Source organism: Apis florea, unplaced genomic scaffold (genome assembly GCF_048593485.1).
Source record: "Apis florea isolate Af1SG1 unplaced genomic scaffold, ASM4859348v1 contig_3496_pilon, whole genome shotgun sequence".
In the NCBI taxonomy this organism is placed as follows: Eukaryota; Metazoa; Arthropoda; class Insecta; order Hymenoptera; family Apidae; genus Apis; species Apis florea.
Genome location: NW_028256773.1, coordinates 7,786,982 through 7,801,627, shown reverse-complemented (window position 1 = coordinate 7,801,627; position 14,646 = coordinate 7,786,982). Strand labels below are relative to the sequence as shown.

The window sequence follows — 14,646 nt, the reverse complement described above, 5'->3', positions numbered from 1 at the left end:
GACTTTATTTTAAATAAAATTTATTTATTTATATTAATGAATAAACTTTTATTTATTTACAATGAAATAAATATAAAATACAATTTTAAACCATAACTTTTCCTAATGTATTAGCATATTGAAATTCCGAACTATTTTCATACTCGCACATATCCAATGCAATTATACAACTTTCTCTTACAACTCTCTTATTATCATTTAAATACTTGTTTAAAATATCAAAACAATCTTGAGTAGCAATGGAACCTAATGCTTCTGCACATTCGTGTCGCACCATTTCATTTTCTTCTGTATTTTTTAAGGAAGCTTCCAAATGTGGGATAGCTATCTCTTTCTGAAGTTGTCCAAGAACAAAAGCTATCTCATGTTTGAACAAAGCACTTCCTACTTTCAGACCTATTTGTGCAATAAATTTTTACATTTTTAAAATTATAAATTACATTGATAAAAAAAAATAAATAAATTATTATAAAGAATGAATAATGAATCATTATTTTACCTTCACTAAGAGCAAGAATACTTTCTGAAGTATTTATATTTCTCAAGGAAAACATGGCTCTATATCTTTCAAATAAAGAAATATTTTCATCTAAAAGAATTTCTTTTAATTTTTTAATATCAGTAATATTTGTTGGTGGTGCTGGATCCACTGACATATAAGGACTTTTTTGCAAATTAATTGAATTACTATTTGATTTTAACCATTGTATACGAGATAATGCCAATTGACATGTTTCTGCAACTTCTAGTACACAATCTTTGCTATATTCTTCCAATATAGGTATTACAATTGAATCTCCAATTGCACCTAAAGCTTCACCTATTACAAAAAAAATATATTTTTAGTAAAAATAAAAACATATGATATCTAATCTAATATATGATCTAATATATAATTTAATATATAATCTAATATATGATAAAAACCTGCTTCATGGCGAACCATTGGTTCTTGTGTAGTATCTTTTAATATTTCTATAAGAACTGGTATAGCACGAGAATCTTGCATTTGACCAAGACAATATGCAAGTTCATGCTTTAATAGAGCTGATTCATCTTTAAAACAATTATGAATTTGTTGAATAGCTTCTGCTCCACCAATATTTTTTAAAGTAAATAAAGCACGAAATCTTTCTTTTAATGGTCGATTTTGATCGTTTAAGATATGGCCAATTGCAAAAATTTGATTCTCATTTATTTTCAACATATTTTTTAAATTAATCAAATCAATTAAATATATGAATATTAATTATTTTATCAAACTTATTTCACTGTAATATATACGATGTCACTTTTTATAATAATTTTTACACATGAAATTATATACTAAACTACTTTTGAGGTTAAGTATAAAATGTATCAAATAGTCAACATTTCTGAAAAAAAGATAACACACACCATAAGACTTATACTTATATACGCATTATTAGTATACATATATATATTTACAATAAGTAAAAATTTACATATAATACATATAAAATTAGCTCATAAATTACAATTCTCCTTTTAAAATATGGCGCAAAGTAGAACAGAAAAAATTGGAACAATTTTTACAAGGTAAAATTTCTTTTAACATATTTTATGGAAATTTAAATCATTATGAAATAGGTTAAAATTTATATTCTTAAGATAAATTATTAATAGATAATTTATTATATAGTTCAATTTAACAAGTTATATATTTATATAAAATAATTAAAATAAAAAATTTATTAAAAAAGTATATTTTATTAAAATTTGTACAAAATCACATTATATAATTATTTAAATTTAATCATTTTACGATTCTGAAAAAATAAATTCATTTTAGTTAATCATTATAAACTATTGCAAAATAATTTTTATATAATTTTTAAATAATATATATTTTAAATAATATATTTTTTTTATTAATTTTAGAATAACATCATTGATACGCACAGGTTCATTACATCCAAATAATTTGCCAATATGGTATAACATATATAAAAACTTTCCTCCAAAAGATGAACCACTCTTTGCTAGAAAACCATCACAGAAAAAAATACAAAATATATTTTATGCTGAAGATATTATAAGAGCGTAAGTAAAAATTTCATTTCTCGTACAAATAATTCATATAAATATATTTATTATTAATAAACATAATCTGTGTTTATATTTCAAATATATATTTTTGTAGAAAATTTCACGAAGATACACAACTTTCTATAATAGATATGAAATGTGACAATGCTACGCAAACTCAAATCTTTTTAACTTTATATGAAAGTTTTTTACAGGTATTCAATATTATTATATTTATTTTTATATAATTATATAACAGTTAATTTTAAATAACAGTAAAAAGTTAGATAAAAGCCATAATATTTATTTTAAATAGGATAATATTAAAGAAGAAGAAGCATATGAAAAGGCATTGCAAAGATATAAAGTAATGTATGATGCTAAAACAATACCTAAATCACAGATATTACATGAAAGCACTAAAGATAACAAAAAATAATAAATAGAATTTTAAATAGATTATATTTATAATAATATATTGTAAAAATAAAAAAAAAACTAATCATATGTAATATGTATTTATTCTTCATTGTTTATTTTTTTTGTAAATATTGTTGTAGAAATATAAAAAATATTTTATTATTACTTTAATTATATAATACATTTAATATATATAATATTTATATAATAAATTAATAAAAATGTTTATCATTCTTATTTTATTTTTTCTCAAAAAAAAAAAAAAAATTAAATTAAATTGAATTAAATGCAAAATTTAATTTGATATTAAAAATGTTAATAATATAATGAATATATAATAAGAATATATATAAATAAAGAAAAATCAAATAAAAATAGAAAAAAATTAGATAATTATAAAATTTTCCATAATTTTTCGTAAGATAGAATATGATATATAGATTCGGAAACTACCCTTAGTGAACAAGTTCTTTTTAGTGTTCTTTTAGTAGCATAACCTATCAAATATTTTTTAAATTAAGGCATTCAAATTTATATTATAGTATTATATTATAATATACTTTTTATTAATAAGTTGATTTTTACTTAAATAAAAAAATAAAAATCAATTTTAAATCGCATAAAATAAAAATTATATAAAACTATTTAAAGTTTTATATTTAAAATATAAAACTATTCAAAAGAAAAATCAAATTTCTGATAAATTACTTAAATAGATTACAATGTCTGTAAGAAAAGCTTTTTCATTAGTTTTCATTAGAAAATCAACAGAAATTTTATTGGGTTTAAAAAAACGAGGATTCGGAAAAGATAAATGGAATGGTTTTGGCGGCAAAATAGAACCAGGAGAATCAATTTTACAAGGAGCCATGCGGTAAATAATTTTAAAAAATTTACAAAAAATATTTTATCTATAACAATAAAAAAAAATATAAATTAAAATTAATGTGAATTTTGTTAAATAGAAAATATGTTCTATATGTAATAAGTTAAGAATTTTATATTCAACAATATTTTATATTTCATAATAACCAATACATTAATAACAATGAATTTTAACAAAGATTTTTATCGTCCTATTTAACAATATATAAGATGATTCATGAAAAATATAATTAAAGCTGAAAAAAATATTAATTAAATGCTATATTATTTATAAAAGCATTTTTAGTAAAGTAATAAAATTAATATATGTACTAAATATATATATGATTTTTTATTTTAAAATTTTTGGATAATATAATACTACATTATTACTATATATAATTAAATTATTTTTTAAATTCTATTTAAATTTATATTTTATCATCTAAAAGAAATTTTAAAAATTTTTTATGAATCATCTTATATATACAGGTACAGTTTTAAATAATTAAATAAATATAAAATATTTTATATATATATGTCTAAATTAAAATTGTATGTGATTAGTAAAAATAGTATAAAAAATATTTAAGCTAAAAGTATAATGTATGCTGCATAATATAAATATTACATATATTATTTCTATTATACATTATATTATGTTGAAGTATTTCTATCACAAATAGATAGGAATTAAAGTAAGCATTTCAAATCATCAGTGCATAATTTTATAGGGAATTAAAAGAAGAATGTGGTTTATCTGCACAAGAGTTAAGAAAAATTGGAATTCTAGAATTTGAATTTGAAGAGAATGAAGTTCTATTAGAAGTTCATGTTTTTGAAACATATAAGTATTATGGAGAGATAATAGAATCTGAAGGTATTTAAATTTTAAATAATAATATTTTAACTAAAATTAATATTACAACATTAATATTATAATCAAATGTTTATTCTAATTAATAATAGTAATTATATATATTTTATGTGCAATTATTATTCAATGATTCTATGTTTGTTTTATCATGTTGCAATTTTTATTTAATTATAAGTATAAAATTGCACGTGACTATTTAAATTATATAAATTTTGGAGATCAATTAAAAAGACAGAAAAAAAAACAGAAAATATATTTGCACAAAATGAAAAATTTTAAAATATATATATTACATGCAACATATAATCTAATGTGTATTTTTTTAAAAATATAATAAATACATTGTAATTATATTTATATTTTTTTGTTCAGAAATGCGACCAAAATGGTATAATTTAAAAGATATTCCTTTTAAAGAAATGTGGCCGGATGATGAATATTGGTTTCCTTATATGTTACGAGGGCAATTTTTTAAGGGATATTTTTTGTACAGAGGTCAAGACCTAATTCTGAAATATAACATTGAAACTATGGAAGAACTACCAGCTTTAGATCATATTTCTTAATATTCTCATTCATAATTTTCATACATTCCTCTTTTTTTTTACATATTAATAATTATAATTATTATTAAAAAATTCACTTTCACTTTTATTTTTTTAATTATAATAAAATTTAGTTTTACATTTGATAACTTTTAATAGTAAAACCATTATCATCTTGAAATCATTATTTGTTATCACTTATAAATCTTAGATTATATCGAAAGGAATTTTAAGCAAATATTGTACAAATATATTACATTGATACTACATTAATTATCTGCTTGTAATTTTTCATCAAGTAAAAGCATACACAATAAACTATCTCAAATAATAAATATAAATATTTGATAATGATATTATCATATAATAATATTTCAGAGATCATTAAATAAATTTTTCTGATATATGCTGCAAAGTTAATAATAAGATTTTCCAACTTTTTTTTATTAAATAAATATATAACTATTTTAAAAATCTAAGTACTTATGATAAGTTATAAAACTATACTGTGATACCTCACATGAAGATAAAAATATTCTGCTTAAATTATATTCATTTCATAAATAAAAATTTTGCAAAGAATGTATCAATCAAGCACCATATAGCTTGGACAGATTAAAGAATAAATATTTTTGTCTTCAGTTCAAAAGATATAAGATGAGTCAAGATTGAAAGCTTAAAATCTACAATCTAAAATATGGACGTATAGAATTGTCAACCACACATAATTATATCACTTTTTGCACCACAAAGCACTGGCTGGGCTTTACTTTGTCATAATTAAATTATGATTAAGCAGCTGACCAATGTTCAGATCTCCATAAGAGAGCATACATACTATGTTTAAGATCTTCTGCGTCTAAACTATCAATCAAAAAATCTGTATATCGCGAAATTAAACTTCGGTAACCCTGACCAACAGTTGCCAGTACTAATTTCTTTTCATCTGTTGATTTAAATGAAATTATTTGACATACCTTACCTTCAAAAGGTCTGAAAACGGTAATAGGTCTAAGTGAATTACATTCGGCTACCACAATACATCCCCAAGTAGTACCAATATACAACTGATTTCTACAAGTTTCCAGAGCTGTTACTTGGCACTTTTCTGTTGATAAATTTTCTTCTATAGAAATGGATTTTAAACTCTCTGAACAAGGTACTAATTTAGACATATCTAATTTATTTATTATTTGTCTAGTATCCACATCCCATTGATACACAATGCATCCAGGATACGTGTATGATAATACAGAATTTTCTGCACTTAATAAGTGAGTAGCAAATAAATTTTTAATAGCTGTTTCTCCAGTTACATGAGAAACTTGTGTTGTATCTATTAAATTGTTGTCTCTTAAAACATAAATTGATACTTTACCAAAACTTTGTCCAATCCATAATTCCAATATGCGCTTTTTTTTATAAACAGCTGCCAAAGAATATGTCTTTACATTATCTTGAATATCAGTCGTAATTTCCATTTTTTTCATTTGTGTAAATGAATTTGATAATAAAAATGTTTTTCCACTATGCAGTGCTACTGCAAAATGTTTTATTTGTTCTAAATAAATTAAACCTACTATTTTAGATTCTATACTATGATCAGGTTCAAGATTATAACTAGCAACACAACCAAAATTACTGCCTAAATAAACATGTACTTGTCCTATATCATCACCAATCCATATATATCCATCTACTCCACACATTGCATATGGTATTATAGGAGTTTCAATTCTAACATGTTGTAACCAACCTTTCTGTGTTCCTAATAACATATCAACTTCACCATTATTATGTCCAAACCAAATTTCATCTCCACTTAAATTTTCTTCTATAGTTCTATTTGTCATAGTAATAGCAGTTACTTGAGTTCTTTCTGTTAATAATATAACATCTATAAGATGTGTAAATTCAGGTGCTGATGCAATGGAAACTATTTGACTTGCAGTAGGTCGATCTTTTGGATTTTGAGCCCAACATATAACCATTAAATCAAGAGCATAACAAGGATGAAATGTTTCTCTATATGTTAATGGTGGTCTTCCACCTTCCAAAATACATTCTTTAACTGCTTCGTGACCCTCAAATGGTTGTCTTAAAGTAATTAATTCATATATAAACATTCCAAATGAAAAAGAATCAACTTTTTCAGTATATTCTTCTTCACCATTATATTTAATAATTTCAGGTGCCATAAACCCTTCAGTTCCACCAAATCCTTTAGCACCAGTTGGTAATGTAAGTCTGGATATACCATAATCAGCAACCTTAACATGAACAGGATGTTCAGGATAATCTTGAAATGGTAAAGGCATCTGCCAAACTAAAACATTTTCTGATTTTAAATCCCTATAAATTACATGTTGTTGATGAAGATATTCTACAGCTTTTGCTACTTGAAGAATTATAGCTTGTAATGTATATGGATCTAATTTAGCACCAGAACGTCTATAATTTTTCAATACATTATCCAATGCACCTTCTGGTGCTAAATCTAGTACTAATGCTAATGGACTAACTACTATTCCAATTAAAGGTACAATATTTGTATGTCTGAGAGTCAACAAAATGTTTAATTCTTGTCTTGCTGTACAGTAAGCTTTACAAGCATACTGTAATGGATCTCTATCCCATTTACTTTGAGCTGCTTTATAAGCAAGAACAGCAGATTGTTTTGAATTTGGACCTGGTGGAACTGGTTGTAACATTTTGATGGCAACATCAATCTTTTGATAAGATCCTGGCAATCGACAAACACCTTTAAATACAAATCCAAATGCTCCTCGACCTAATAACTTTCCTAATTTAATATCTTCTGATTTTATTAAATGCTTCGATCCGAGATCCATAAAAATTATATCGGGAGCTACATGTGATAATGGTATATCGGAATGTTTAGGACAACTTATTGGTTTATTACTATAAGCAGATAAAATACATTCTTCGACCATCCAAGAATATGCTAAAATACCTTCAGAATGGTTATTTTGTTTAATAATATCTGGATGACCTTCTAAAGATGGCATTCTGCTTGATGTTAGGCTATCATACCCCACACCACTATCACCATCAGACTTATAACTATCTTGACTTTGTCTTTCTTTATTTATATAATATTTTTGGATATCTTCCGTTAAACGATCATTATCGCTAATTTCATTTTCATTTTCTCCATTATTTAATAAACAGCGTGGACATGGTATCAATCGTGTAACTAATAGTTTACCTTCAGATGTATGCACAAAACGTGTTCCTAATGTAGGATACCAATCTTCTAATAAAATATCGATATGATCAACTATTAAGGCCAATAATTGTGGCATACTTTCTGGCCGAGGTTCTACCACAATTGCTTGATAGCCCATTGGTTCCTCTTCAACTGAATCTGACATTATAGGTTGTTTTATCACCAAAGTATCAACTGGAAACCAAATTTCTAAAATTGCAGAATTTTTTAAATCTACTGTACACCATATTCCATCCTGTTTCAGTTTAAATTTAAATTGTCTATAATCATATGGCGAATTCTTTAAATTATAATTGACTTCTTTAAGACGTAATAAAGTAATGTTAGAATATTTCAACTCTATTCCTGTTTGCCAAAGTATCCACTCTGCTTGTGTATCTAGCAAACTTGTAAAAATATTATCATCAACAAAATCTTTGAAAGGCGCTAAAAATGACATCACAATTTCAACAATAGCATCGTCGGCTAAAATTCTAGTTATGAGCCTTGACCAAAAGCCACTAGGAAAATAAGACATTAAAAGTAATCGTGTAACAGAACAATCTGGTTGTGATCTAGATGTCAATACACATTCTGTATTCGATTTATCTCCAGAAGAATTTTGAAATGTTATCATTGGAGATGTAATTTTTTTAGAACGTATATGCCAACCTCGTGTTTTTACAGGAATTTTGATTATTTGATTATTTCTTAAAATATCCTCTTCAGTTGGCAATAAAGAGGGAATTAACAAAGTACGATAGTCCCAAGTTAATGCAACTTCAAACTTATTTAATAAGCTAACGATATATCCTTGCGTATCTATAGATGATATAGTAGAAGATTTAAATACATGTTGAATATCATCTAATTTCATTATACCACATCTGGCGAAAGGATTAATTTCACGTATTGTTACTACGTGTGCTAACATGTCGCAAAGCCATTGTGGATCGAGAAAATATAAATCTTTCAAAGTAGCATCGTCATAATGTAAAATAATGCCATTTTCATGGAGAAAAAGTGTCGCTTGATGTAATTCAGCGGGATCTCTAAATGATCTATGCAATTTTTGAAGCTCGTTATTTACTGCCGTATAATACTGATCAGCTTTTAAAACCGGATCCGTACCTGACAATTTCCTATCATGTGCAAGCTGTATTACCACGTCTTCCAAGGCAAGATAACTGGCAGGAACTTTTTGTTCAAGTAATAATTCTTTGCTTCCAGGTGATCTTAAACTAAATACAACATCATATATTAAATTACACAGCATTTTTATATTATGCTTCGTTTTACAGCTCACTTCGATAGTTTCCATCACTTTTGGCAAACCACACTTTTCAGCATCAACTACATTTATAAATTTATCACGGATATATTGCTGTAAAGCCTCGCTATGTTCATATGATATATCATAATGAGTGCCAACGATAATTACTGGTGAATTAGGAGCTCTGCTTTGGATATTTACCAACCACTGAAATATTTCTGATACACCTTTAAAACCATCTGTGATTCTCCATACAACTAAGTATAAGCTTCGCTTAGACAAAAAATATTGATGCGTTGCGTAATATTCTCTTTGCCCACCAAAATCCCACGTTCTAAAATAAACTGGACCATGAGATGATTGTCCTCTCACTTTTTTCTCGTAAATCCAATCCCCAATATCAACACCTACGGTGGATATTGTTGTTCCTCTGGCAGTCTTTGCATTAATGTTTTTATTACCCATTCTTTTCGCCCAATGTTCCGTAGCTTTTTTTTTATTTGGAACTTCACCCTCTTGTCTCAATTGTTCTAATAAACTAGTCTTACCGATCCCTTGAATCCCTACGATCATTAATTTCATGCGTGCATATGATTTAGCATCCTCCAAGATTGATTTTAAATATCCAATCACGTCCATCGTTTTATATTTTTTTGATTCAATCATCGTTTTCAAAGGTTCTTGCAGTTTACAACCTTGAGTATTTAAATTCCACAAACGAGAAAGTAATCCCATTTGTGGTGGCAATTCGACAATGTCCGGATTACCGCTTATATTTAGAACAGATAGATTATTGAGCTCATAAATATTTTGTGGAATCTCTTTCAACTTATTGTTACTAACATCGAGCATGCTAACATTAGGGAACAGAAGATATAATTTTGAACCAGAATAATTAGTTTTTGTATCCCTATCTACATTCTCTTCTTCTAGATTTGGCATTTCTCCATCATCGACCGACGTCAATTGTATTCTGTTCAATAAATTGTTAGCAAGAATTAACGTTCTTAAATTTTCTAAACGTAAATGACGTCTATGCGTGCAAACCGACATGAGAACTACGTCACGCAAAGACGTAGCTGTTTGTCTGTTGCTGCCCGGAACAATTGGAGATTGTACGTTCGTTGTAGGGCAATAGCACGCAGTGTTTGCTTGTTCCATCAAATCGGCACCGTCCACTTGTGGCAAACTGGGCCATCGAGAGATTTGATTATTGGATAAATCTAATTGTTTCAAACTTGCTGGATACGATGTTATATGACTCATGGATCGAAGAGAATTATAAGCCATGTTTAATCTTACTAGATTAACAGCTAAACATGGCAAAGCTACTGGAATACTATTGAATAAATTATGCGCCAAATTCAAGGACGTAAGCACTGATCTTGCTCCTCCTTCGTTATCATCTGAAACTTTTTCCGATACTTGAACAGATTTGGTCCAAACATGAGGTCGATCCATCTCTATGATTTGTGCATTTGCTATTTTAGTAAATGACTCAAATTCTAAAGAATCTTCGCGAGAAATAGCCAATTGCGATGCTAAACTTCGACTGCTAGGACTATTATTCAAACAATCTTCCCGTTGTGTTTTTCGTGAAATATTTTGAGAAACTTGACTCGGTAGATCCTTCAATAAATTAAAGGAAACATTCAATTCTTTTAATTTTGGAGCTCGCCATAAATTATCCGGAAGACACTGTAATTTATTGTTTGAGACATCCATAATCTCCAATGTAGGTAAACTCATTATAAATTCCGGCAATTGCTCTAATCGATTGTCTTGAAGATACATCTCTTCTAAAACTGGACACAATTTATCTTTAGAACTTTTTGGTTCAGCTGTAAGAGTATCTATTTTATTTTGAGCCATATTAAGATACCGTAGGCTTTGTAAATAAAATACAATAGATGGTACAGAAGTGATGGAATTATGAGAAATATCTATCCTCGTGATAGCATATAATACCAAATCGTTATTTTTAGCGCTCAGCTTTTTATTTACATGTAACACAGCATCTGTTAACCATTGAGCCCGTATTTGTGAGAGATGACATTGTTGATTATGCCAATTTATCATTGTCGGTGTATTTGGAAATAGTGTCGAATATGTGACATTGCCAAAAGAGGATAATGCAGAAAAGTGAGATGTTTGAGTACATTCAGTCATAGCTTTTTTATTGATTTTATATTCTGAATCAGGATAAGCTTTTATAGACAATAATTTTGCTGTAAGAGCTTCGTCACGGTTTTGTGCAGCAATTTTGATTGCTTTACATGTATTATCCACGGCACCGTGTTTCAGTAAAAGATCTGCAATTTTTATGTCACGTTGTTGACAAGCTATAATTAATGCGCTAGAGTAATTATTTTCTGGATCGTTCTGATCATAAGGAACTTTCACAGGCAAATTAGGATCAGCACCTGCCAGTAATAAAGCGCTAACTACTTCTGTGTGCTTGCCTTTCACCGCTGCATGTAAAGAAGTTTCGGTGGCATTGTTGCAATACAAATCTAAATTTAATGGGCATATCATATTGTCATCCTTTTTATCGAACGCTTTACTTCTAAAATTCAAACTAGACATCAATCTTTGTATTCCACTTGAAATTTTTTTTTTCGACATAGGAAGTGGCTGCGCCACTCCCATATCTTCCTCTTTAATTTTTCTCGCTTTTACTTTATAATTCAGCAATAATTCTACGATTTTAATGTTTCCAAGCATACTAGATATGTAAAGAATATTTTGTCCTGTTACATCTTGAGAATTGATATCAAATGGCATTTCGTATTCAAATTCTCCGGATGAGTCTTTGTAGCGTTGATACGTATGTTGTGGATATTCGAATTTTAATAATAAATCAATAACTAAATGATGGCCATTTATAGCCGCTACATGAATCGGTAACCATTTTTCAACGGTTAAAGATTGTACTTGTTTAGGAAAATGTCGAAGAAGCAATTCTACTATTTCTACTTTACCATTGTAACAGGCTATATATAATGGACAGTATTTGGTAACAGGATGCACTCTACAATCTGCACTATGATCTAAAAGCAAACGAACTATATCCTTGTGACCCATCTCACTGGCTATAAAAAGTAGAGTATTTGCGCCATTCGGTGCCATATTGATAATGCAATCTAAATCTGACATATGATTTTGAATGATATTTTTAGCTGCCACAAAATCTCCTTGAATACATATCGCACGCAAAGAAGCATGTACAGCAAGTTTTGCCAATTCATATTTTTCAGCTGCTGATTTAAGCAAATTTATACAAACATCTTGCTTAGCTTCTTCAGCCACATCTAATGGTCTCTCACCGTTATTGTCTTGAATCATTAGACTAGCATTGAATTTTAAAAGTTTTTCAATATTGGAACTATGACCGTGTTCTGCACAAATATGTAATGGTGTTCGATAATGACCTCTGGGTCCACATGGTATATTTGGATTTGCTCCAGCAAAAAGTAATACATCTAAACATCTTGAATTTTCAGTAATAGCTGCAGCATGTAATGGTGTTCTACCCCATGAATCTTGACTATTTATATATTGTGCATGCTCTCCTCTTAAAAGATCTTCTAATAATTCTGCATTATCCCATAAAGCAGCTTGGTGTAATAAACGACCAGGAAAATCTTCATCAATAGGAGTATAATCTTCCATGATGTAAACTATTCAAATATACAAATATTTACATTGTTATATTAGTTTGTTAATATTATATTGTTATGTTAGTATTTTTTACAGTATTTTTTTATATAATAAAAATATTATTCTGTACTTACTAATTATATCTTGAATATAAATATCTTGATTACATGATTATAAATTTATTTGATCAGTTATATGGTTATACTGTTGATACACTCTTCTTTTATGATATTTTACATAATATGATTTTTTATTTTCAATTTGATCAAATTTGAATGTTTTATATTCAATACAATTTAAAATATAAAAGATTTTAGCATTCTTTATAAATTTCAGATCCACTGTGTTCAAAGTGGAAGTTAGATACTTGAAATTGTTTATATACATTTGTAAAATTTCGATTATTATTTTATTTGTTATTAAAAATTGTATACATATGTTTTGAATAGAATTTTTGACTTTAATGTAATTTTAATAAAATTGTTACTTTCTTTTCATTATAAAAGAATAATCTTTTGTATTTGTGATTTAAAATTCAATGCATAAATAGAAAAACTCACACATATATCAAAACATATATCAATCGGAGTATGATTGAATATGTTACAAAAATCATGTTCGATCGATATTTTTTAATTTTTGGCTATTCACTGTACACATGTAATTTTTTCCCATATTTTTTTATGTATCTTTTTTGCACTGACAATTAAAATAACAATTCGTTTAACTTGAAACGAAAAACCAATGCGATACTAAACATAACTCTTAATAATCGCCATTTTGCCAGTTCTCTTTATCGACTGTACGCATCTTTAGCTATAATTTTATACACGAATAATATCGGATCGATTTAAATAAATAGCATTAGCAAAAACGAGATATAGAATATAGAATAGATCTATCAACTTATAGAACTTCGCATTACACAAACTGAAATACCGATCGTGTAAAAAGAAACTTTCGTATCCTCTATGAGTTAAAGCAATGAATTTAAGAAATATAATCAATCTAACTGCTAAACTTTGTAAAGTTAGTAGTGGTAATAAAAAATGTCTTCTATTGCACCAATACATAAAAATTCTATATTGTATATTGTATCATGTGATCGACAATGAAATTAGTGAACTATCGACACAATTTGCGATGCCATAAAATCATTCACGATTAAAAAATGATTTTTGTATTTCTTATTAAAGTATAATAAGAAAATTATTAATAGATTCAATATGAGATGATAACGAATTCAAATTTTACTTTAATCCCGTATTATTACAATTTTGAATGACAATATTAAAATTATAATTTAAAAAGAATATTTATATATTATATACATATAAATTTCAGAAAGTTTTAGCAATTCATAATAATTTAAACTTTATCATGATATACATATATATATATATATATATATATATATATATATATATATATATATATGATATTAAAACAAATATTGATATATTAATAAATGATATATATTAAAATAATATAAGTATATATAAAATTTGTTGTCAATATTCTATTTTGAATTTTTGCTTTTTCCATAAATAAGAAATACATTTACATACTTACATAAATTTGTTCATTTTGCATTTATTTTTCATTTCATGTTAATTTTAAAAAATGCAATGATATTTTCATTAAATAAATTTATAAAATGTTTTATTTTGAATTTTTTTAAAGAAAAAATTTTTTAAAAATAATAGATATAAAAATAATTATAATTATT

General features: G+C 26.5%; 4 protein-coding genes across 4 annotated transcripts; 2 read left to right on the top strand and 2 right to left on the bottom strand.

The window, feature by feature from the left end:
• Positions 1–19: 19 nt before the first annotated feature.
• nero (deoxyhypusine hydroxylase nero) lies at positions 20–1,550 on the bottom strand. Its single transcript, XM_003690775.4, has 3 exons — positions 928–1,550; positions 500–820; positions 20–396 (listed from the first exon to the last, which is right to left on the bottom strand). The coding sequence occupies exons 1-3, from the start codon at positions 1,205–1,207 to the stop codon at positions 86–88; spliced, it is 912 nt and encodes a 303-aa protein (XP_003690823.1). The 5' UTR covers positions 1,208–1,550; the 3' UTR covers positions 20–85.
• Positions 1,334–2,695, top strand: mRpS23 (mitochondrial ribosomal protein S23). Its single transcript, XM_012494449.3, has 4 exons — positions 1,334–1,560; positions 1,903–2,064; positions 2,165–2,264; positions 2,366–2,695. The coding sequence occupies exons 1-4, from the start codon at positions 1,517–1,519 to the stop codon at positions 2,486–2,488; spliced, it is 429 nt and encodes a 142-aa protein (XP_012349903.2). The 5' UTR covers positions 1,334–1,516; the 3' UTR covers positions 2,489–2,695.
• Positions 2,696–2,730: 35 nt separating this feature from the next.
• LOC100863392 (oxidized purine nucleoside triphosphate hydrolase) lies at positions 2,731–5,096 on the top strand. Its single transcript, XM_003690788.4, has 3 exons — positions 2,731–3,343; positions 4,068–4,213; positions 4,583–5,096. Exons 1-3 carry the CDS (start codon positions 3,192–3,194, stop codon positions 4,774–4,776), a joined length of 492 nt encoding a protein of 163 aa, XP_003690836.4. The 5' UTR covers positions 2,731–3,191; the 3' UTR covers positions 4,777–5,096.
• Positions 4,217–13,975, bottom strand: Lrrk (Leucine-rich repeat kinase). Its single transcript, XM_031920294.2, has 2 exons — positions 13,052–13,975; positions 4,217–12,937 (listed from the first exon to the last, which is right to left on the bottom strand). The coding sequence occupies exon 2, from the start codon at positions 12,927–12,929 to the stop codon at positions 5,547–5,549; it is 7,383 nt and encodes a 2,460-aa protein (XP_031776154.1). The 5' UTR covers positions 12,930–12,937; positions 13,052–13,975; the 3' UTR covers positions 4,217–5,546.
• Positions 13,976–14,646: the final 671 nt, after the last annotated feature.